Consider the following 22,725-nt stretch of genomic DNA (forward strand, 5'->3'; position numbering starts at 1 on the left):
ACTCCCGGGAGCGCCCCTGTTTGGATCTGCCCGCCGAGCCAGGCCCGGGCGGCGCGGGAGGGACCAGGCGGGGGCCGGGCGTGAGTTGGGAGGGAAACATCTGTGTGGGGGACACGGCTGTAAAGGGAGTGTGGCTGTACAGGGGGCACGGGTGGATAGGGGTGTGGCTGTACAGGGGGATGGCTGTATAGAGGGGTGCGGCTGCACAGAGGGGTGCATGGCTGCACGGGGCAGTTCTGGGGGGCCTGCAGTGCTGGTCAGTGCCCAGCTCACCCCTCGCCGTTTCTCTCCCCGCAGCTCCAGCCGGGGCACACCCCGGAGCGGGGGGCCATGAGGCGCCTGCCCTGGAGGCGGTCGGTGAGGGGCTGCAGCCCCCAGCCCCAGCGATGCCCCTCCAGCTCCTCGGCCAGCCGCCCGCTGCCACAGGAGCCGAGCCAGGACACGGGCCAGCGGCGCATGAACCCCCTCAACATCCAGATGCTCTCCAGGACCCTCCACGAGCAAATCTTCCGCGGTGCCCAGGTGAGCTACTCGGCGGCGGACGTGCAGCGGAGCGTGGAGCACCTGCAGCGCCACGACCTGTGGGGCAAGGAGACCTCCACGCTGCCCGACGTGGACCTGCGGCTGCCCCGCATGTACGGGGACAACATCGACGAGCACTTTCGCCTCCTGGCGCAGAAGCAGAGCTTGCCCTACCTGGAGGCGGCCAACACGCTGCTGAGGTGTGAGCTGCCCCCGCTGCCCGCCCAGTGGGCATGGCAGCTGGGCTGGACCCGCTACGGCCCCGACGGGCGAGCGGAGCCTGTGGACTTCCCCGAGGAGCGGGCGATGGTGCTGGACGTGGAGGTGTGCGTGGCTGATGGCCACTGCCCGACGCTGGCTGTGGTGGTCTCGCCGAATGCCTGGTGAGATGTGGTGCCAGCAGTGATAGGGGAGTCACGGCAGCAGTGGGGGACACAGCTTTGGGACGATGGGATGCTTCCAAGTGGAGCCTTTTTTTTTGCAGTCCACTGCTGGCTTGCAGGGAAAACACAACGAAGCCCCAGAGCATGGTTCTGGGATGTGGGATGTGTATCCTGGTTACCAAGTGTAACACTCCCCAGGGTGGGTCACCTCCCTCCCACAGGTGGGATTGTGCTCAGCACCCCACAGCACAGCAGGTGCTTGTCGTCCCAGGAGCTCCTGCTTTATTTGTTACAGCTGTGTGTCCCCTGCAGGTACTCGTGGTGCAGCAGGCGGCTGCTGGAGCAGCGATATTCCTGGTCCAACCACCTCACCCTGGCCGACCTCATTCCCATGGAGAGCCCGGCAGGTGCCAGCTGTGCCGGCAAGGAGGACTGGAGGGAGAGAGTGGTGGTGGGGCACAACGTGGCCTTCGACCGGGCGTTCATCAAGGAGCAGTACCTTATCCAGGTGAACTGCCAAGCCATTGGTTTATGCCCAGCAGCTGCATTTTCTTACCCAGATAACTGTTTGCACTGGCTCTTGCGAGTTACTTTGCAAATCCTGTTTTGCACAGGTACCCCAGGGTTGTCTTCACTTTGTCCTGCAGAGTAGGCTGGGGCTGTATCTAGAGAGATACTCTTGCACCCCATTAAGGCTGCTGGAGGCTGCAGGTTGGCAGCTGGAGGTGTGACAGGAGGCTTTGAGCAGCTGACAGGCTGTGCTGGGGATGCTCTTGGCTCTCAAAAGATGGATATGGGAGACAAAGCCTTGTCTTGACAAAAGCAGCTTGAGCACAGGAGTTGCAGCTCCTCTAGCATTTCCCAAACCCTTTCTTTTCTCTCCCCTGTTGTGTCCCAGGGCTCTCAGATGCGTTTCCTGGACACTATGAGCATGCACATGGCCATCTCAGGGCTGACAGGCTTCCAGCGCAGCCTCTGGATGGCTGCCAAGCATGGCAAGAGGAAAGGGATGCAGCAGGTCAAGGAGCACATGAAGAAAACACGCAACAAAACGGAGGGGCCAGCGGTGAGTGAGGGAGCTGAGCCACTGGCAGTGGCCTGGGTGAGAGGGGGCTGTGTGCTCCTGTAATGGGACCATTTGCTCCTGTACTGGCAGAATGGGATCTGCTGGAGCAGCTCTGCTGAGTGAAGCTCTCCCAGCACCTTCCAGACGAGGTGGCCTTGATTTAAACTGGAGTAGCAACATCCTTTACCACTCCTGATTTCACCCATGGCCGGTCCTTGTCCCACACTGTCTGAGCCCCTGTTGTCCACAGATGACTTCGTGGGACTGGGTGCACGTCAGCAGCATCAACAACCTGGTGGACGTGCACGCGCTTTACGTCGGGGGGGAGCCGCTGGAGAAGGAGGCACGGGAGATCTTTGTGAAGGGGACCATGGCTGACATCAGGAGTAACTTCCAGGTGAGGGAGGCCGTCCCATCACATCCTGACAGTGGGAGCTGGAGGTGGGAGCAGGGTGGTAGCAGCTGCTGGGGTCGTTGCTCTGACATCCCCAGTGCTCCCGCAGCCCCGGTGCCTTGTCCTGTGCTGGCAGGGGAGTGGCTTCTTTGCCTGCTCCAACCTGCCACTGTCCCCAGGACCTGATGTCGTACTGTGCCCGTGATGTCCAGGCCACCCACGAGGTGTTTCAGGAGCAGCTGCCACTCTTCATGGAGAGGTGAGAGTTGCCAAGCTCTGGCTGATGTTGGCCAAGGGGCTGTGGGCTTAATGGGCAGCAGGGAGGGTCACAATCCCTCTGGGATTGGGATGTGATTCCTCTTGTCCTTAGGGTGTCCTGAAGCTCTTTTCAGAAGGGTTGTCAGACCTCCCCTGTGTAGGTGAGCAGGAATAAACAGCAGAACAGCAAGGCTGGAGGAGCTGAGCAGGTCTCCTGAGGCAGCTCAGAGCAGTACAGCTTTGGGGTTGTTGCACAGGGTTGTTTTTAGGGCAGCAATTGATGCACAGGGCAGGCAGAAGATACAGGGATCCTTGTGGGTTTAGGGGAAGAGCATCGAGGCTCTTGTGCGAGACGGGGAAACTCTGGGTGAAGACACGTTCATGGTCCATCATAGTCTGGTGCTTCCAGGGACAGTCCCCTCCATCAGATGTCTAATGCCCCTCTGCTTTGGGCTCTAGGTGCCCCCACCCTGTGACGTTTGCAGGGATGCTGGAGATGGGGGTGTCCTACCTGCCGGTCAATGGGAACTGGAAGAGGTACCTGGACGATGCTCAGGGTGTCTATGAGGAGCTGCAGAAGGAGATGAAGAAGTCTCTGATGAACCTGGCCAATGATGCCTGCCAGCTGCTGCATGAGCACAGGTACCAACGGGCTGGGGCTGCAGGTCCTGCTGCTCCCAGGAAGGAGCCCAGATGCCAAGTGGTCCATGGGGGGACTGTGGGTGGATGTGAGGGACAGGAGCAAAGCTGTGGTGTGACAGCAGTATGTCATCAGGTACAAGGATGACCCCTGGCTCTGGGATCTTGAGTGGGACACGCAGGAGTTTAAACAAAAGAAGAACCCAAAAAAGAAGAAGAAGAAAGATGAGGATGGGAACAGCCAAGCCTCCCCAGCAGCAATGGGTGCAGAAGGGTCAGCGCAGGAGTGGCAGGAGGGTGAGCACAGGTGATCCTTGGGGACAAGGGATGTTCCAGGGATGCCTTCCCAGGGGTGCCAAGAAAAAGGGACAAGGTTTGTTAGTGCTTCAGAGTGAAGCATTGCTGGCCTGTGTTCCTGTGTTGGGACGTGTGGTGGGGGGCTGGTTTGAGGTTCCTGTTTCCAGAGGAGTGTCATGGAGGGTTCTTTGGCAGCCAGTCCTCCTTGTCCCACCAGACCCTGGTCCCCCCAGCGAGGATGAAGATCTGAAAGTCCCTGAGAGCCAGCTCAGTCTGGAACGCCTGAAGGAGACAGTTGTGCTGCAACCCAAGAGACTCCAGCACCTGCCAGGCCACCCGGGGTGAGTTGGGGACCCTGGGTGTCCCCAGGGCTTGCCCTGTGCTCTCTGACCCATCCCTGCTGCTCCCCAGCTGGTACCGCAAGCTGTGCCCACGCCTGGAGGAGGCGGGGTGGGTGCCCGGACCCAGCCTCATCAGCCTGCAGATGAGGGTGACCCCGAAGCTGATGCGCCTGGCCTGGGATGGCTTCCCCCTCCATTACTCTGACAAGCATGGCTGGGGGTACCTGGTGCCAGGGCGGCAGGACAATTTGCCAGCAACGACCTCGGAGACTGATGAGCCTTCCTGCCCATACAGGTGAGAAGGATGTAGTAGCTTACTGAGCTGGGGGATGCTCCGTGGGGGTATTTGGGAGCTCCCTGGGACTCTGCCCAGGTGCTGACCCAGAGCCTCAGGCCCCATGTGGGTGTGTGAGCTCTGTCCTGTCCTCTGCCAGGGTGATTGAGAACCTGTACAAGCAGTACTGCATGGAGAAAGGCAAGGAGCAGCCCCCGGGGCTGGAGGCTGCCATGGAGGATGAGCTGCTGGTGATGGACGGCAGCACGATGTGGCAGAAGGTGAAGGAAGGGATTGGAGGGTCCCTTGGGGGGAAGGTGTAGGGCTGTGCTTCTTCCTCTATGCATGTGAAAACCAGCCCTGTGTGCAGCTCCAGGGGCTGCAAGTAAGAAATACCCTATAATAAGAGTTGCTGGAGAACTGTTGTTTGACCTGGCTTCCCCCACGGTCCCTCTCTGCCTCAGGTGGAGGAGCTGAGCCGTGTGGAATTGGATGCAGAGGAGAAAATGGGCAGGGTGGACCAGAGCCTGGTGCAGGTAAGGAGGGTTTCCTGTGGGATGGGGTGGTGGATTGGTCCCTCTTTCCTTGATTTCCCCTTCCAACCATGCCTGAAGGTGTTCCCAGCATCACCTCACATTGCTGGTCACAGGAGGAGATGGATGAATTTTGCGACAGGGCAGAGATGAGCCAGCCCTCGTACCACCATGGCAATGGTCCCTACAATGATGTCAACATCCCTGGGTGCTGGTTCTTCAAGCTGCCTCACAAGGCAAGTTGGGGCTCCTGGAGTTCTTCCTGTCACATCAGTGCTGCAGCACTCCTGGGGCCCATGTGATCTCATCTCCTGGGATTGGGTGGTGAAAACGTGTCTGTAGCTGGGACAGGAGGATGCACAGAGCTTTATTGCTGCAGAGTGGTGGTGGGCTGAGCCCTGACACCTCTTTTCCTGCTAAAGGACGGGAACGAAAACAATGTGGGAAGCCCTTTTGCTAAGGATTTCCTGCCCCAGATGGAGGATGGCACCCTGCGGGCTGCTGTGGGCCGCACCCACGGGACCAGGGCCCTTGAGATTAACAAAATGATCTCGTTTTGGAGGAATGCTCACAAGCGGATCAGGTGAGCAGCTGCTTTCACCGCGACATCCCTGTGGGTGGAGGCTGCTTTGTGACCACGGGAGTTTGTGTGGGTGGATGGGGGTCTCAGCATCTCACCTGCCTTGTGTCTCTGCAGTTCCCAGATAGTGGTGTGGCTGAAGAAGGGAGAGCTGCCTCGTGTGGTGACCAGGTACGAGGAGGAACACCTCAAATCTGGACTGTTGTTCCCTCTACCCTGTACTGGGAGGGCTCTCATAGGATGGTGCTCACCCTCACCTCTCTCCCAGACATCCTGACTATAACGAGGAAGAAAATTACGGAGCCATCCTGCCGCAGGTGGTGACTGCAGGCACCATCACCCGCCGGGCAGTGGAGCCCACCTGGCTGACAGCCAGCAATGCCCGGGTATGGCCCTACTTGGATCCTTAGGGGGTGTTTTGGGGTACTCTCTGTGTGTTTTGGACTGGTGGGAGCTACCTGTGTTGGAAATAGGAGTTGGGGATGGATGCTGGGATTTGAGGTGGCAGGACCCTTCTCTTGCCAATGTGCTGTGAGCTGGGGAGAAGGGAAGGAGTGAGCAGAGGGTCTGGGGCTTCAGAATTCGGTGAAAGGAGAAGAAAACACCCAAGTGCCTGATTCTGTCCTTCCTCAAGCTCCTCTTCTTTTGTGCTGGAGGGACTGACCAAGTGGGTGATGCCCCACGTGTGTTAAACCTGGTTTTGACATTGAGAGCAAAATTTAGGGACACGGAGAGTGCTGTGCCCATGCACTGCGGCTGCGGGACGAAGGCTCTGCCAGGGAGGAGGAGAGGGCTGTGCTGAGCTGTACATCATGTCCTGCAGGCCGACCGTGTGGGCAGCGAGCTGAAAGCCATGGTCCAGGTGCCGCCCGGCTACTCCCTGGTGGGCGCAGATGTGGATTCCCAGGAGCTCTGGATAGCGGCTGTCCTCGGCGAGGCGCACTTCGCCGGCATGCACGGTGAGCTGGGGCTGTGCTGCAGGGCAGTGGGTTTGCTGGGCGGTGGGGTGACCTCCCAGTCCCGATCCCGCTGGACGTCCAACCTCTGCTCCCCTCCCACAGGCTGCACAGCCTTCGGCTGGATGACCCTGCAGGGGAAGAAGAGCAACGCCACGGACCTGCACAGCAAGACGGCCGCCACGGTGGGGATCAGCCGGGAGCACGCCAAGGTCTTCAACTACGGGCGCATCTACGGGGCCGGGCAGCCCTTCGCCGAGCGGCTGCTGATGCAGTTCAACCACCGGCTGACACAGCAGCAGGCGCGCGAGAAGGCCCAGCAGATGTACGCGGTCACCAAGGGCATCCGCAGGTGGGTGCTGCCCGGGCTGAGCAGGGGCAGGGATGGTGGCAGTGTCCCATGGCAGCTGGGTTACTGGCTCTTCCCTCCAGGTTTCATCTGTCCGAGGAGGGGGAGTGGCTGGTAAGGCAGCTGGACCTGGCTGTGGACAGGGCAGAGGATGGATCGGTGTCAGCCCAGGATGTCCAGCGACTCCAGAGAGAAGCCACGAAAAGGTGAGATGGTCTGAGCCTGTGTGGCTCTGTGGCATCCATCAGGATGTGAGGCAGAGGGAGCTGCAGCCCGACAGGCAGGGGGCAGAGAAGGGAAATGGGGCTGGCTAGTACTGGTCCTCTCTGCTCCTCCAGGGCCAGGTAGGTTTGATCTGGGGGGCTCTCAGTTTCATCCACTCTCCCAGTGAACAATTAGCAGGGTCTCATCCAGCTGCCCCAAGCCAGGAGGGAGTGTTTGAGGTTCTCAAAAAGGGACCTGCAGCCTCCTCCCACACTTCCAGCAAACCTCCCCTCTGCCCCACAGGTCCCGGAAGAGGGGTAAGTGGAATGTGGTGGGTCACCGAGTGTGGGCTGGAGGCACTGAGTCCGAGATGTTCAACAAGCTGGAGAGCATCGCCTTATCCCCCACCCCGCAGACCCCGGTGCTGGGCTGTCACATCAGCAGGGCCCTGGAGCCCGCCATGGTCAAGGGCGAGGTAAGGATGCAGCTCTGGGCTGCTGGGCGTTTGGCTTTCCTCATCTTCTGCAAAATGGCAATTCCATGCTCAGCCCTTCTTAGGTGCTGGAAACCCAGTGGGCTCTTGCAGCCATTCAGGAAACCCTTTATCTCTGTGGGATCAAGAAAACCCAACAACCCTGAATTTTAACAGATTTCTCACAGGAGCTGTCCTGTAGGGGGACCATGCCCTGGACCCGGTGCTTTCTTACTATCCATCTGTGTTTCCTTTCACCAGTTTCTGACCAGCAGAGTGAACTGGGTGGTGCAGAGCTCAGCTGTTGACTACCTGCACCTCATGTTGGTTGCCATGAAGTGGCTCTTCGAGGAGTTTGACATCAAGGGACGCTTCTGCATCAGCATCCACGACGAGGTGCGTTACCTGGTCCAGCAGCAAGACCGCTACCGGGCAGCTCTGGCCCTGCAGATCACCAACCTCCTCACAAGGTGAGACCTGACGGCTGTGGTGTCTCCTGGGGAGGAGCAGCAGTGCCTCTGGGGTGGGGCAGGCGAGTTAAAGGGGCTGGGGTTGGCTTTGCCTACAGCAAACTGGTGCAGAGCAGTTTTCTTCTGCCCAGGGCAAGTTAGCAGCACTGGAGGCTGCAGTTCCTTCATGCGTGACTTAAGGTGGCTGTAAATGGACCTCGGCTTTGATTTCCAGTGATAATATGTTGGCAAGAGGGGGATATCCTCAGCTTTTGCCTCCTGCAGAGATGGGGCCAGTCACTGTGGTCTGTTGGGATGGGAACACATTGCCTCCTGCTCCCATCAGGTCTGCAGCCATCCTGTGGCAGCAGCCCTCAGGCTTGGCTGAGCAACTGGGAGCCTGCAACTGTCCCATCCCTCATTCCCTGCTGCCATCAGGGGAGAGCAAGGGGCAGGGCTTGTCTCTGCAGTCCCACTGCTCCCCTGCCCCATGCAAAACTAAGCTCAGCCTAGAAAGCTCCTGACCTCAAAGGGTTCCTGTTGATCCAGCTTGCAGCACAGCCAACTTTGCCAAATCCCCTTCCCGGCACTGTGGGGTACTTGGTGACACAGGAGCCGTCCAAGGCTGAGCTGTTTTCTCCTGTGCGGAGGCAGGGACACCACAAACAGCCTTTCTGTGCCAGTGCAGCAGGCGCAGCAGGGACAGGCACCCTGACGTTCCTGCCTTTGTGCCAGCTCCTGCAAGCACAGGGCTTCCTGCTGGGAAAATCCAGCATCTGCTCTGCCTGCCTGGGAGGATTAGCCAGCAGTGAAGGGCTGGTTTCTTCCTTTCTCCCGAGGAGGCTCCGCTACTTCTGAGGAGGCACTGTTACTCTGTTCCTCCCACACCCAGTGTAGCAATACTTGACCCTCCTGCTACCCAGGACTTTAAAAGCATCTTGTCCCTCACCTGCTTGGTGATGTGGGTGCAGAGTGACCTGTGAGGGGTGGGGCTGGCCAGTGTTTGGTGAAGCTGTGGCTGATTGGGACTGGGTGTGACAAGGCCAAGGGTGATGTCCAGCAGCGTCCCACCTGCTGTCTTGTTCTCCCAGGTGCATGTTTGCCTACAAACTGGGCCTCCAGGATCTGCCACAGTCAGTGGCTTTCTTCAGCGCCGTGGATATCGACCAGTGCCTAAGGAAAGAGGTGACCATGAACTGTGTGACGCCGTCAAATCCAATGGGGATGGAGAAGTACGGCATCCCTCAAGGTGAGTATGTCTGTGCAAGCTACGCCCTGTAATTCCCTCTGCATAGACCTCCCCAGCTTAGGCAGAGCACTTGGCCTTGGTAGTCATTCCCTGAGGGCTCCTCTGTTCGGCAGAGGCACCTCATGAGCCCCTTGCCTCCTGACTCCATTATCTGACCTGCAGGGCAACCACCGTGCTGGAGCCTGCCCCTCTTTCCTTCCTCAGTCCCCAAGCAGTTTGTGCTGCTCCTTCCAAATATTTCTGATAGTGATGAGCCAGGCCTGGCTCTGTTCTCACGTGCTCACATTTGCTTTGTGCCCCTTGGAGGAGCCCTCCTGTGCACTTTTAACACTACCCAAGGTTTAATTGCTCCTTCTCTCAAAGGAAGGTGCCTCAACAACCTTGTCTGTTTTGCCCTGCAGACCCAAACTTTTCCAGCCTTCATCCCTTTCTCTTCTTCCTCACTGTCCCTTATCCCAACACAGCTCTGTTCAGAGAACTGCTTTGGCATTGCTGGGTGCTTCCTCAGCAGTCCTAAGGCCTAGAGTAATCCCTACCTGCACTCAGTGTAACCTTCTAACTGCTCAAGCAAACATGTAACTCTTGGCTGGAAAGCATCTTCTCCTTGCTGTGCAGCAGTTCTTTCCCAGATAAGGGATGAACCTGCCCTCAAATTTGTTCTCTCAGTCATTGCACACGTCAGCCACTCCACCCTTGGGTAACCTTTATTATGAGTCTTATAGGCAAAGGGTGCTTTTAGAAACAGGATTTGTGCTCTGTGGGCAAAAAGGGCACTTGTGTTCTCACCACGAACAAGGCAAATTAAACAAGTGCATTGCAATCAGGGTCAGCAAAAACATAACAGCAAAAACGTAACGGCAAAACCAGCCTGGGCAGAGAAAGCTGTGGCCTCTCTCTGCTCAGGAGCTGCACACAGCAGCTTCAACTCCAAGGTGGAACAGCTCGTGTTCCCAGCTTCCTACTGGTGCTGGTTCTTGTGTTCTCACCACCACCCAAAACAGAAGTTTGAATAAATTTAAGGCTTTCTGTGCTACACGCTCTGAACTAAAGCAAACCACGACTATTGCTGTCCTATGCTGCAGAGTCTGAGTGTACTGCAGGGAACTGACTGTCCCTTGTCTTCCAGGGGAAGCACTGGATATATATCAGATAATTGAAATAACCAAAGGTTCACTGGAGAAGAAGTGATGACGCTAGAGTGCCAGAAGGACAATGGTCCGGACTGTGTGCCAGAGCCTCGCTGTCCTTTCAGAAGGAGGTCTTCTGGCTCGGACTGATCCCAGTCACTCCGTTTCCCTTTTGCTGTTAAGAAGGGATGTTGCTGGGGAAGAAGATTTTGGTAGCAGCACATTTGAATAGCAGAAGCGTTTCCAAGGGCAGCAGCCAGCTGTAAAACCTGAGACAGGGGCCAGAGTCGCTGCTTGCACTCCCGTGGACACAAAGGAAGAAGTCATAAGTATTTGACAAGAGAAACAATAAACCATCATCTCCATACATGCAGCTCTCCAAGACCAAGGCAAATCCACTGTGGAACAGGCATTGTGGGAGGAGGCAGCAGCAGCAGCCCCAGTTTATTTTTTTCGTCGTCTCTTCCTTTTGGGTTCCTGGTTCTCATCTGTCTGCTCTGCTGTGCTGCTCTGGAGAGGGGAGGGAGAGAGGACAGAGTGATTGTGTTTTTTTTTATTAGTCTAGGGAATGTTTATCTAAAGCAAGAAGCCAGATGTGCAGAACAGGATTTAGCTCTTTTTTTTCTCCCTAACTAAACGACCTTAATATGGGACTTCTGTCATCACTGAGACTTTCCCTGTGGGCCAACTGCCCTCTCCAATTCATGCTGGAACTTACATCACAGGCTACCAGTGGCACAGGACAGAGACTGTGTCCTGGGTTTTGGCTTGTTGAAATACTCAGGAAAATATGGACAGATGCACCAATAAAAACCCTGGACAATCAGCAAATAGCTTATTTTTCTTATCCAGCACAGGTTATGCTACCTTCACCAGCACTAGTTAGTAGAGATGGGTCTGAGGAGAATGGTGCCTTGCAGAGTTTGCCCTGCCAGGTCTTTATCTACAAAAGTTAACCTGGATGCAAAACTACTTTGCATCATGCTGCGAAGGCCTGATCCTGGCCAGGCAGTAGGTCCTCAGAGGGTAACACTGATAGACCTCTCTGCTTGCTGAGGCAAAGAACAAGGCCTTAAGAGCAGTTTCACTTCCCTAATACCATGAACACAGAGAGCTGGCACATGGAAAAAGGCCAACCAAGGCAGAGGGCTGGGGTATTGGAGCTGACCAGAGTAAGTTTTCCCTCCTTCCTATTAGTTGAGTATTAAACTGAGAGCTAACCCCAGGAAGACAGGCTGTCCCAATTTCACACATGCCTGCACAACTCACAAATACAGCTGGCCTCTAAAGAGAGGGAAACCTGTCAGTAAAAGCAGCTAAATGAATGCTAACCTGGTCGTTGTCTGGCTCGTTCTCAGCATCCTCAGTGTTGCGCTCCTGCAGGGCGCTGTCCAGCACGGACGCGTTGATGCGGAAGTCCCTGGAGGTGCTTAACTTCATGTACTGCATCAGGTTCACCTGCAGCAACCCAGGTGAAACCAGGGGGATAAGACATTGAGCCATTAGCATCTTAGTTTAGTTCTCTACCCTGCCTAGTCTCTTGTGCAGCACTGGGACTGAGCCCATGGCAGTAATAACGCAGGATTGAAGCGAAAGGCAGGTGAAAAAGCACCTGTGATCCAGTGGCCCATTTATGTGTTCCTAAAAGCCAAGTGCTTGCCAGTTGCTCTCGCTGTCACGTAGTACCCCACTGTGGCACATTTCATGACACAGCCTGGGAGAGAGGAGTGAGGAGAGCTGGCCTGAGGTGTGCATGCTTCTTCTCCACCAGAAACCACACAGGGTAAAGTCACAGGCAGGACTGACACTGACGTGGGCTGGTATCAGTATGGCAGCAATTCAGTAGTGCTGGGCCAGGAGTGTGGGCAAGGGCTGAAAAGTCCTTACACCTTTCTGATTCGAGCATTATTAAAGGTGGACCAGCTATAGCTGTCCACCATGCCCATCGATCCCACTGTTCCACTGAGTTCAGGTCACAGAAGAGCTCTGCTTTACATTACCTTTGACTTCTTGGAGAGATGGATAAGGAACTTCTCATATTGCTCTATTGCAAAAATCAGGTTTGGGATTGGCTTAGTCTCCCGAAGCACTTTGGCCTGAAATGCAGAGAAGAGTGTGATGGGTCAGATTTGGAAGGGAACAGTGGTGCTGTAGGATGACATGAAGACCACAACATTCCCAGTTTAGACAAGTGTGTTCAGTAGCCTTGTTCCTTATCAGTCCTGCCCCAGCAAGCCTTGCCAGCTTTCCTACTAGTTTTAAATTGACTCCTGTGATGGTTCTGCAGTGAGGCCTTCCCACGTGTTGCTCTGTGCTCTGCCTGCAGCCCAGAGTCCTTGATATCCCTGACAGCCATGGGAGCAGCAGTTCCTCTGCTCCAGCTCTCCCAAGGCATCACAAGCACAAGCTGTCCAGGCAAGGAGCACACTGACGTCTCACCACATTGTTCTGTTTATTTACCAGCACTGGTGTTTGTTCCCCATGGTGACAGAGTGGTAAAGGACATGCAGCATTTCAGCCCGTTTCCATACACTCAGGGAAGAGGTGGGAAGATCACGCTCTGTCTTTTAAACCCTTAACATCACAGGAATGTCTGGGACAACTGACAAGACAGAGGAAATGCTGTCTGGGAGCACAAACAAAGGACATCAAGGACCAGGAACCTGCCAGCCTGCTCGCTTGCTCCCAACCAAACAATCCAGTCAGTTTCAACTGCTTTACTTTAGTGCAATCCATTCCTTCATCTTTAAATGTACTGATAAAATTAAGAAACACTTAAAGAGAATGCAATAGTGGTTCAAATAAATTAGCCCATATCTCTAATATCATAGAACACAAGGCTATCCAGATTGACCTTTCCTTCATGTCTGCGAGCTTTTAGGCTGCATTTAGTGAAGGTGGCTTTTTCATTGTGGTTTTTTTTTGGTTGTATTTTGGTTTTGCTTTTTTAGACTTCTCTGAAGTTACAATAGATTAAATTTGATTTTTACCCAAAGGCCCAAATGACAGTTTGTCCCTGGTGATCTGTAAGAAGCCATCAGGTAACACAAGCCCCGAGGTATGATTCCAAGTTCAACTACAGCCCATGTTCTGACAGAGCGAGTCAGTCTTACCATGACTGTGGAAACTGCAGCAGCTTCATCCTCTTTCTTCTTCTTTTTCTTCTCTTCCATAAAGCTTAAGCTCTCACTGTGGATGTTCTGATGGAGGATGCCAAAAGATGTGTCATTACAGGGTTAGCAGGGAAGAAAGGCTAGCTGAGTAAGGCCAGAGAAGTCCTTGCTCTGGCCAGCAAACAGCATGATCAGCTACATGGCAGAAGGGTAGCGATACAAGAATCGAATTCAGGGTAAACACAAAAAAAAAAAAATAAGGAAAGAAAAACTAATTTCATAATTTATACATTCCAAAATACGCATGTCTGAGAAGTTCCCAGCAGTGACAGCTCTGCACACCATGACACCTTCCCCAATATGTTGTTCAATTCCTGTGGTCCTCACACAAGTACCCAGCTCCTCTCCAGGCAGATAAATCCCAGCTTCAGCACTGCAGTCTTTGGCACCCACATTACTTCACACTGTGATGACTGCAGTGTTGTTGACCTTTATTTGCCATTGTGGTTAACAGCAGTATTAATCTCATCCAAAAAAACCCATATGAACACAGGGGAAAAAAAAAAAAAACCAACTAAAAACCAGCTCCTTCCCTGCTCAAGCAGAAATCAGCATGCTCAGTCCCAGTGGTACTGAAATGTCTTATACTATTATTTGACACAGTAAAGCTTGAACTATAAGAAACTCAACTCATGTCAGGAAGATTAATAATCCCCAAAGGTGCCCATGTACTGCAGCTGATACACCACTCAGCATGAGATCGACTGACTGTGATTTTGCCAGTTAATTTAGGCCTTACCTGTACATAAGTAATGAATGAGTAACACTGTGGGGTCAAATGGGATCCCGAGAGCTTCACCTGCAAAGGAGCAGAGAGGTTGGTGTTACTCCTAACTCGAGGCAAGGAGCCATTTCCTCCAGCAATTTGCTCACACTCACCAGCTTTTCCAGCCTTCCTGGAATAGTATTCGAGGTGCTGCGGCAAGCTTGGATATACTGCAAGAAAAACATGAGTTTCTTCTAGGTATGCTGTTCTCATCCTGTATCCAGGCAGAGCTCAAAGCAGCTCATCCAACAGCACAGTGGGGAGGGCAGGATTTGCAACAACTATCCCCCACAGTGGCTTGCTATATCACATGTCTGCGTTCCAGAGCTGTGAGAGAAGAGCTCTGGGGCATTCACCACCTTGTCTCAAAGGAGCTCCACTGGCCTGTTTTCATGGCCCAGCTCCCCCAGGTCCTGCCTCAGGCCTTCAGTGGGAATGAGTGGCAAGGGCAGGATCGACGAGTACCGTGAGAACACTGTTAGTGCTGTTCATTCTGGCACAGAGCTGCACAGAGGAACCCACAAAATACACTGGGAAAAGCCACTCCAAGCCACGGGAAGCCAAGTTCAGCTGGAGAGAAGCTTTCCCTTATCTCCACTGGTACAACTATCACTGCTCAGAAAGGTCACAAAATTGAGGGCATGAAAGCCAACAGAATTAGGGCTCAGCTCCTGCAAGAGATCAACAGCCCAGCTCTGAGTGTAGCTGCTGAGGTCACTGTGAGCTTGCTGCAGCAGATGGGAAGAAAGTTTTTAGCTCATAGCCAGCCCACTGTCAGAGGAGCACACTCACATGTTTGATGAGGGAGGTGAGAATTGTGTATGTCTTGCTGAGGCTTCTCAGCAGTGTGTCCACACAGCTCCCTGCTGGGAGTGCAGTCTGCACCAGCTCATGATAGACTGTCAGCAGAGTTCCCAGCTGCAGAATTACACCTTTCTCTAGAGCCTGGGTTTGGTTTGATGGTTGAGAAAGGTCTTCTAGAAGAAAGAGATGAATACTTGGTGAATGTGTGTCTAATGAATCCAGTTATGCAGGTGGGAAGCACAGGACTCTCTTTGTGTCCGATGCACAAAGCACCTATGTGGCACAGGGAAAATAATCACTGGAGGGATTTTGTGACAACACCCTTATCTTACATTGTTCCTGTAGAACCATCTTAAGAGAGAGTTTAACCTGCCCTCAGATGATGGTGTCTTAAAATCCCAAGAGATCTTTTTTGCTCTCTGTCCTCATCTGGTTTTGACAAACGTGTAAGATTAAGAATTGGACTTTTGTTACCTGATGTGTCTGAGCCCAGACTGGTGAGTTTCTTGATAAGCCAATCCACCTCTTCAAGGACCTTATCCACCTGACCCAGAACCAGCAGCTAAGGCAGAAACACCAATAACAAAACAGGTTTTTGGAGGAGTTTGGCACAACAGGAACCTGCAAGCTGTTTGTAGCACAGTATCCCTGGACTCTACAGGTTGTTCCACACACAGAGTTTTGACTCACACAGACAGTGGGCGCTGCAGTCTTGGCATTCACTATGGCAAAATGACACCGACTCTCCACTTCTATGTCCTGGCCAGAGGAGAGAAAACAAATTCTGGTGAATAAAACTGTAGCTGCTGTCACATAGTTTACACCAGGGGTGCACTCAGTTCTGCCCTGACAGCACTGTGTGATGAAGGGCTAGGCTGCTTCTGCATCACACCTGATCTATGTCTCCCAGGCAAGCGTGGATGTCTTGTGCGAGTTCCCGCAGAAGACTGACCGGGCTCTTGTAGAGAACGTGGACACTGAAGAGCAGAGACAGCAAACCCTTGCAGCAAGAGACATCCTCTGTGGGGAAGAGAAAACAACACATTACCAGGCGCAGAGCTCCCCCAGCTACTTAGGAACACCAGACATCCAGCGAGGGGAAGTCTCAGATTCAGGGCGGATTTAACCGAAATGATCCACAGTAGGTGAAAATCCTATCAAAATACTGCAGCGACAGCAGCAGAGTTCAACACATCAGGCATCAGATGTAACAGTGCAAGGGGAAGTATGGCTCACTGGAGCCCTCAGCTCGTAGAAAAATTGTGACCAAGAGCACTGAGGAAGTGCAATACAAACCCTGGCAAAAGTACTATCTTTCCAGAGTATAAATCCTGATTTGAGCCTAACTAACAAGGGAGAAAATTCAAGTAAGTGAGTAGCTTCCTCTTCTTCAGCAACACTGATAGTTTTACTTCCTTCTCTAATACTCCTGCTAATAACCACAATGTCATGGCAATCTGCCACAGAATGGGACCTGAATGTATCTTAAAGAGGTAAAACCAGGACAGACAACACCAGAGCATCTAAGGGTCTAATATCAGACCTGACACATCCCACCTAAACATGCTCCCCAAAGCTTACTTACCAAGAGCATTTTCTTTGCAAACTTTGACTGTCCAAGTCAGGAACTGAAGGAACTACAGAAGAAAAGAAAAGATATCGTGACTTCAAAACAGAATTCAAAGCACAATACTGCTACTATGACTAATAATAAAAATTCAAGACAATGAATCACAGCAAAGAAAGATGAGTGAAGTCCCTTCCTGGCAGAAGGTAGCCAGCTGTGCTCTATGAAGTTTCACAGTGGACACTTTAACTACCAGCAAGTGAAAAGCTGAGATCCAGGACAGGGGAATGGCGATACACTCCCTTGGACAAAGTAACAGCTCCATTTAATTTAAGGTAAATGATGACTCCAGACTTCTGGCACACTTAGTGCAGTTCCTAGCTTGTAAAATTCGGGCACTTTAGAAAATGACTCCTTGCATGGAAGGAATTAGGCACTCAGCCAGTTTGGACTGGACACAAGTCTGCTGGCCTTTCTTGCCTCAATTCCCATGTGGAGACAATACTACAACTAGGCTCTGTTAGGAGTCCCTGCTCAGGCAAACAAGTCACTCAGGTGCCCAAAGCCACGACCAGAAGGTGCAGCAGTGGGACCAGAAGACAACTTGCTCTTGAGTGTCGTTGCAGGAGTGTGACAGGAGAAGCCTTGAGAACATAACAGAACTCTTCTTTTGACACGTGTGCCTATAGATCCCAACCCAACCTGATTATCTCCTTCCCACACCTACAGCTACAACACCCATCCCTGCCACCACGTGTAGGTTGTGGATTACCTGCTGCGAGGCTGGATCCAGGAGTTTGGACAATGTGGAGAGAACTGTGATGAGCGACTGTGTTTCCTTGGTGTTGAAGTCATCTTCAGCACTGCTGAGCTGGTTCACCAGGGACCTCTGGTCACGGGAAGGAAAACAGTCCCTGAGTGTGCATACGTGTTGCAGAGGCAAATAACCAGAAGCTGCAGCAGATAAAGGGATCAGCAGCAAGGAGAATGACAAAGAGTATAAAAAGAGGACTCTTCTAAAGCGTGAGTGCTGCTTTTTGTTAGGAGTGCTTGCACAGAGGCTGCATATGACTCAGTGTGACTTTTACAATACTCAGATAAGTTTATGCTGCACTGCAGAACCTATAGTTCTGTAAATACACAAGCACTTCCATCCAGCTCTGCACAGCACCCTGAAGAAGCTTTTCTTAGGGATCAGAAACTTTTCTGTACTGGTAATGAATCAGTGCTACAGTCGCTATCACATACTCAACCCCGTGGTCAAGCAAAAGAGAGCTAGCAGTGCTTTCTGCCAGGATTCCAAGTGCTTTGGAACACTTGCAGCACACAGTGGTACTTACCTGAAACTGTCGGATCTGGAAGGCAGCTTTCTCCGTGACATTAATATCCGTTTCTTCTGCGTCACCATCAGTAATATCTGGCAGAGACAGAGAGGTGCAGAAAAAAAAGCTAAATGCCAAGAGCAGAATACAGGATTTATTTCCAAAAGTGGGAAAGACTGCAACTGCTCACAGCTAGAGGAGGAATACAGACTGCAGAACCGTGGTTGAGCAGGGAAATGTGTTAAAAAGGCAAACTTCAAATAGATGAAGGCTGTATCAGACCCCAACTATCCCTGCTGATATAGACTTAGAGCTCTACAAAAGCAGGTAGAGATATCTCTGGAATTTGTGTCTGGTGTGAAAATCAGTGCTATGAAGCCCACCTTGTTACTGACAGACGAGGACCAGACCCCTCTCTCCCTTGTTATGGATAAAGAGTGCTAGGTCCCTACCTGCCCACACATGGGCTGGAACATGGAGGTCAGAAACCAGAGCAGAATTGTACCATGTGCCTACCCAGGGCTTGCAGAAACTGGGGGATCCTGGCAGTGTACAGGATCTGCACCGTGTTGAAGATCCGCAGCAAACCTTCCAAGCACAGGAGTGAAATGCTTTTGCCCTTCTTCTTCCCTGATTCTTCAACAACAGTGGGAATTGAAGTGTACCTCCAAAGCAGAACCCTGTGGGATGTGGGATGAGAGATGAGATTTAGTCCAGTAAAGCTGGATGCACAGGGGAAGAACTAGATTCTACTCTTAGGATTGTATTTTTAATATAACTAAATCGGAAGGTCTTTTTTTCTATAGGAAAGTTGTGGGAGAAGAGATCTGGTTTTAAGATTTTATTTCAATGTCAGCAAAACAGCTACTGCATTCTTCCTGCACAGTTAAATAATTTAATTCTTTCCAGGTGCCAAGGGACCTTCCAATCCCATTTCAAGTCCATCTTTATACACTCATTTCTTCCACCCAGCTTTCTTTCTTTCTCAGCCTACCCAAACCCTGACCACTAGTGTCAAATATGCCAGTGACAAAAAGAGCTTTTTTTTTGGCAGTTTGGATCTGTGAAATGTCAAAATTCACTACAGGGCTCTCTATAAATAAAATCAGAAATGTAAAGGCAGGCAAAGTAAAAAGCTGTGAGGAAAACAAAATTGTTTGGCCCAAAGGAGACTTTCCTATTTGTAGGCAAACATCTTTTTCCTGCTCCCCTAAGACCACTTCTTCCCTTTTTTGTTCCCTCTCCTTTCTTCTCATTAGTTCTGTCGCCTGCACAGATGATCTTATTCTATTTCAATGTCCAATCACGCAAAACATGTAGCTCACATGTAGTCCTAATGACTGCAACCAAAATAGCCTCTATTATTTGGGGCGAGACACAAAACCGGCATTATGCATGGCAGGGGTAATTTGCATTTTGTGCTCTCTGCTGACTGGGCTCTGAAAAGACCCCATGCAGATATGACCTAGATTCCAAAAGACATTTACATGGTTCACATTCTTGGATTTCCAAAGGATTAGATGCATGAATGTCTTCAAGCATCTTGCAGAAGTCCTGAAAAAAAAATGTTTTCTAAAGCTTGTGTCCCTCATACATCTGTTTTGTACTGTAGCTCAAAGTGATTTTAAACTTCACTGCATTCCAGAGGCCTCAAGAATCCAGCCTGTCACCATCCTACCTTCTCTGTGACAATGAGTGATGAACCAAGAGTCAGAGAGGGGCTGAAAATGGGAGTTTGATGGTGTTTGGTTCTTCCAGGCCAAGTGCCATTACTAGAGCTATATCACTCACTCTGGCACAGAAACCACAGTGCCTCCACTTGATTTCTCAGGAGCAAAGAAAGGCAATGACCTCAACCCAGGACCAATTACTGTTTGAAACAGTCATGGGCTGCATTCTTCTTTCAAAACCCTGAGAACCAAAAATCCCCAAAATGCATTGCCGATGTCTCCACCTGCCACAGCGACTCACTGCGTGATTTTGCAGAGGTTCTGAAACATCTTCTCCGGATTTTGTCCGTCTGGTCCATCAGTTTGTCCCGTCTCCTCCAGCTGCTGCACCTTCTGCAGAGCTACACTGACAGCATAGCGCAGGAACTCTGTGCTGGAGCGCAGAACTGCCAGGCTCTCCTCATGGCTTTGGGCGTTGTCCCTGAGGAACCAAGAGCACTGTCAGAGAACTGAGGGTGCACAGTAAAAGCCCAGGGGTGGCCTACGAGATTCAAACCCCAAACATTTGTTTACAAGTAAAATCATTGGCTCAACTCAGGGTGGAAAAGGTGCCTCGGGAGCTTGTGGTGAACACTTGGAGGGCACAGTTCCACCAGCATTCCCAAATACACTGACAGACATGGTTTGAATTGCTGTCTGGCTCTGCTCCACAGAGGGCTGGACACCTCCTCACCTGAACAGAGCTGTGAGCAGAGTAGATACAAAGCCCATGGACAGGAAGCTCCGTGCAGTTTTGTTGCCCAAGGTAGATTTGTTCTTTCCAGCTTTCTCCTTCAGGATTTCAGAGAGTTTGTTGTAACATGTAAACAGGCCTAGGACATCCTCAAACTTGTTCTTACTGCAATGAAGTAGTAGAAAGCATTAACAGAGAACATGCAGTCTTGGAGTTTCCCATTTGAATCTTCAGTTGCCAAATTACACAATGACACTCCCTGAATGATGAAATAATGACATATGACGTCTCCCCACCTCCCTAACAGTGTACACTTCATCCATTCCTCCTAGACCTGCTCTTCTTCAAAATGTCAGATCCCATCTCCCACATCACATGACATTCAAAAGGAAAACACTCCCCAAGGCTCTGTGAGTGGCTGTGCCACAAGGCACTCACCCTCAGAAAACATCACCGATTCTGTGTTTGCACTACCATCCTGTGCCTGCAATGAGGCTGTACTCCCCAAAGAGGTGGGCAAACAATAGCACAGCTAGTGCTGGAGGGTAAGATTTGATGTTTTACCTGAAATTCCCGATGTTGAAATTGTACTCAATCAGAACCTCACAAATTCCCATCACCTGAATGGCATAGATGTTGTTTTTCACACCAACACCAGAAGACAGAGAAAAATCTGCCGATTTATCCTAAGAGGCAAAGGAAACAAGTGAAAAATCTTTTCAAAACCTGACAAGAGCTCAGCATCTTCTTCCACTGAGTCAAACTGAAAATTTGATTTACCAGTTCAAAGTCTTCCAACTCGCTCTTGATCATTCGTCGTGTGACAGATTCGAGCATCTCTTCAAAGTTTTGCTCAAATCCCACACCCTCCTCCTCCTCATCGTCATCCTCAGATCCTTGGCACAGATTCACAGTGCTCTTATACCAGGCAAGACAGTGCTGGATACAGCAGAGCAGATGAGCCTGAAGGAAACAGCCACAGTCACACTCAGCCTGCAAGCTGGAGGTCCCTGGTAGAGGTGGACATGGGCCAGACTATTATAGTTGGATGCAAAGAGCTGTAGCTGCCTTCAGAGCTGCCTTGAGTCTCGAGAATATGCCTCATTCCTAGATTGAGGGGGGCAGTAATCCTACACAGAAGTACCCAGTTCTAGCTTCAATGTTCTTGCCTAGATGGGATGTATCCACCGAACTCCCACTGCTCCCTCCACCCAGCTACCTCAGCTGCTGAAGGAGATGCCAAAGGGGCTCTCACTCTAGCTGAAGTGTCTGCTCCATTCCTGCACGTGCTACTGCAGCACAGCACACAAGCTTCCTTAGGGGAAAACAAAGTGATTAATTCAAATTTGTTCCTTTGGAAGTCCAACGAGTTGCTGGGGTCTCATCTCCAACAATTTCAAAGGAGCAAAACCAAAGGCTAGATTCTTCCCCCTGCTACACACACACCGCACAACCATTTTATGTGGAATTAAGTTGAAGGAGGGAAAAAAACCCCGCAGGGTGAACTCAACAGTGGATAACAGAACTACACTATTCCTACAGCATTTTTCACACAGGTCCCCATAACCACTATGCTAGTGGAGCTCTAATAAATAGCCTGAGGCAGGGGTGAGATGCCCAGCTCTGTTGTCATTTAAAGAATAGCTCCGGGCTAGAAGAAGCTGAAGAAGCACAAGGTATTCAGCTCATGTAGCAGGACAACTAAAATGCTATGTAACAGATGAGCTTGCAGCTGTGGCCAGGCAATATAGCTCTTACCAGTGGTTCTTGCAGAAAGATTTGATCTCCTTGAGCCATAATACATCCTTCCAGTTTCAGTGGAGGCAGGAGGTCTGGTTGGGGCAAGTAATATTGCTTTATCTGTCACAGAAAACAAGAAATAAAAATAACTAGTTACTTGGTAACTGAGCCTCTTAGGATGTTTGAAAACAGAATACAATAGTCTTTGTATCCCACTTTAAAGAGCAGAAGCTGGCACTGCAATAATGGGACAGTACAAATACGTGAGCCACATCATCTGCTCTACTGGTTATTAAAATCCCTTCTTGAGTGGCTCAGGTATCTCTCAGCCAGGACACGTCACTGCCCTAAAATAATCTGACCACTTGCTGGTATGTTGCCTCAACATGTAACACCACTTGCACTCCACCTGCAGTGCTGCCCATCCTTTTGACAGCGAGGATCAACAACTGCTGCTGCTGCCCTGAGTGCCTGAGTGCCCTGTCCTGGCACCCACCTTGCTGGCCTAAGGGTGCAGACAGTTGTGGAGGCTACACTTGACATGAAAACAAACCCATGAGACCATGCTTGCACCAATTCCTGGTTGTTTGGCACCACACGGAGATATGCTCTGAGTACTGATACAGAACTGAACAGGGAAAGTTATAGATGTATAATGATGCCATAAAATTTTACACATTCACACCAACTTCCTGTTAAGTGCCCTCTGCTACCCAAAAGCTGTCTTAGCTCTGTTCACGTTCCGTCCCCAGACCCTGTACTGTCATGGGAAAGCTGGAATTAGTCAGCATGAACTCTATGGATGATTAAAGGGAAGAAAATTACTTGTCTCAAAGAAAGCACAGCCTGTCCAATGG

The 22,725-nt window shown here is 51.5% G+C and overlaps 2 protein-coding genes across 4 annotated transcripts in view; one reads left to right on the forward strand and one right to left on the reverse strand.

Annotated features, from left to right (window-relative positions):
* Nucleotides 1–10,924, forward strand: POLG (DNA polymerase gamma, catalytic subunit). Of its 2 annotated transcripts, XM_050309576.1 has the most exons (23): nt 1–80; nt 298–905; nt 1,218–1,413; nt 1,804–1,971; nt 2,222–2,368; nt 2,545–2,624; nt 3,083–3,265; nt 3,399–3,559; nt 3,777–3,900; nt 3,971–4,195; nt 4,335–4,455; nt 4,639–4,710; nt 4,824–4,943; nt 5,130–5,290; nt 5,405–5,458; nt 5,556–5,673; nt 6,111–6,246; nt 6,349–6,595; nt 6,676–6,798; nt 7,100–7,271; nt 7,530–7,738; nt 8,809–8,966; nt 10,093–10,924. In XM_050309576.1, the coding sequence occupies exons 2-23, from the start codon at nt 331–333 to the stop codon at nt 10,152–10,154; spliced, it is 3,612 nt and encodes a 1,203-aa protein (XP_050165533.1). In that variant the 5' UTR covers nt 1–80; nt 298–330; the 3' UTR covers nt 10,155–10,924. The 2 variants fall into 2 exon arrangements, with proteins under 2 accessions (XP_050165533.1, XP_050165534.1); XM_050309577.1 differs by lacking the exon at nt 1–80 and having other exon boundaries at nt 387–522.
* The window catches only part of FANCI (FA complementation group I), a 23,911-nt gene continuing 11,651 nt past the window's right edge, over nt 10,466–22,725 (reverse strand). For both annotated transcript variants that reach the window (XM_050309574.1, XM_050309575.1), the window contains 19 exons: nt 21,887–21,988; nt 20,909–21,091; nt 20,693–20,814; nt 20,129–20,293; nt 19,697–19,876; nt 18,242–18,405; nt 17,744–17,820; nt 17,176–17,292; nt 16,422–16,473; nt 15,729–15,856; nt 15,527–15,595; nt 15,311–15,398; nt 14,825–15,009; nt 14,146–14,202; nt 14,006–14,065; nt 13,207–13,293; nt 12,094–12,189; nt 11,426–11,551; nt 10,466–10,603 (listed from right to left, as the gene is read on the reverse strand). In XM_050309574.1, the coding sequence (XP_050165531.1) occupies nt 10,538–10,603; nt 11,426–11,551; nt 12,094–12,189; nt 13,207–13,293; nt 14,006–14,065; nt 14,146–14,202; nt 14,825–15,009; nt 15,311–15,398; nt 15,527–15,595; nt 15,729–15,856; nt 16,422–16,473; nt 17,176–17,292; nt 17,744–17,820; nt 18,242–18,405; nt 19,697–19,876; nt 20,129–20,293; nt 20,693–20,814; nt 20,909–21,091; nt 21,887–21,988 (2,124 nt within the window). In that variant the 3' untranslated portion in view covers nt 10,466–10,537. The remainder of the gene's footprint in view (nt 10,604–11,425; nt 11,552–12,093; nt 12,190–13,206; nt 13,294–14,005; nt 14,066–14,145; nt 14,203–14,824; nt 15,010–15,310; nt 15,399–15,526; nt 15,596–15,728; nt 15,857–16,421; nt 16,474–17,175; nt 17,293–17,743; nt 17,821–18,241; nt 18,406–19,696; nt 19,877–20,128; nt 20,294–20,692; nt 20,815–20,908; nt 21,092–21,886; nt 21,989–22,725) is intronic.

The sequence above is a fragment of the Myiozetetes cayanensis genome, unplaced genomic scaffold (genome assembly GCF_022539395.1).
Source record: "Myiozetetes cayanensis isolate MyiCay16 unplaced genomic scaffold, myiCay2020 scf14, whole genome shotgun sequence".
Taxonomy (NCBI): domain Eukaryota; kingdom Metazoa; phylum Chordata; class Aves; order Passeriformes; family Tyrannidae; genus Myiozetetes; species Myiozetetes cayanensis.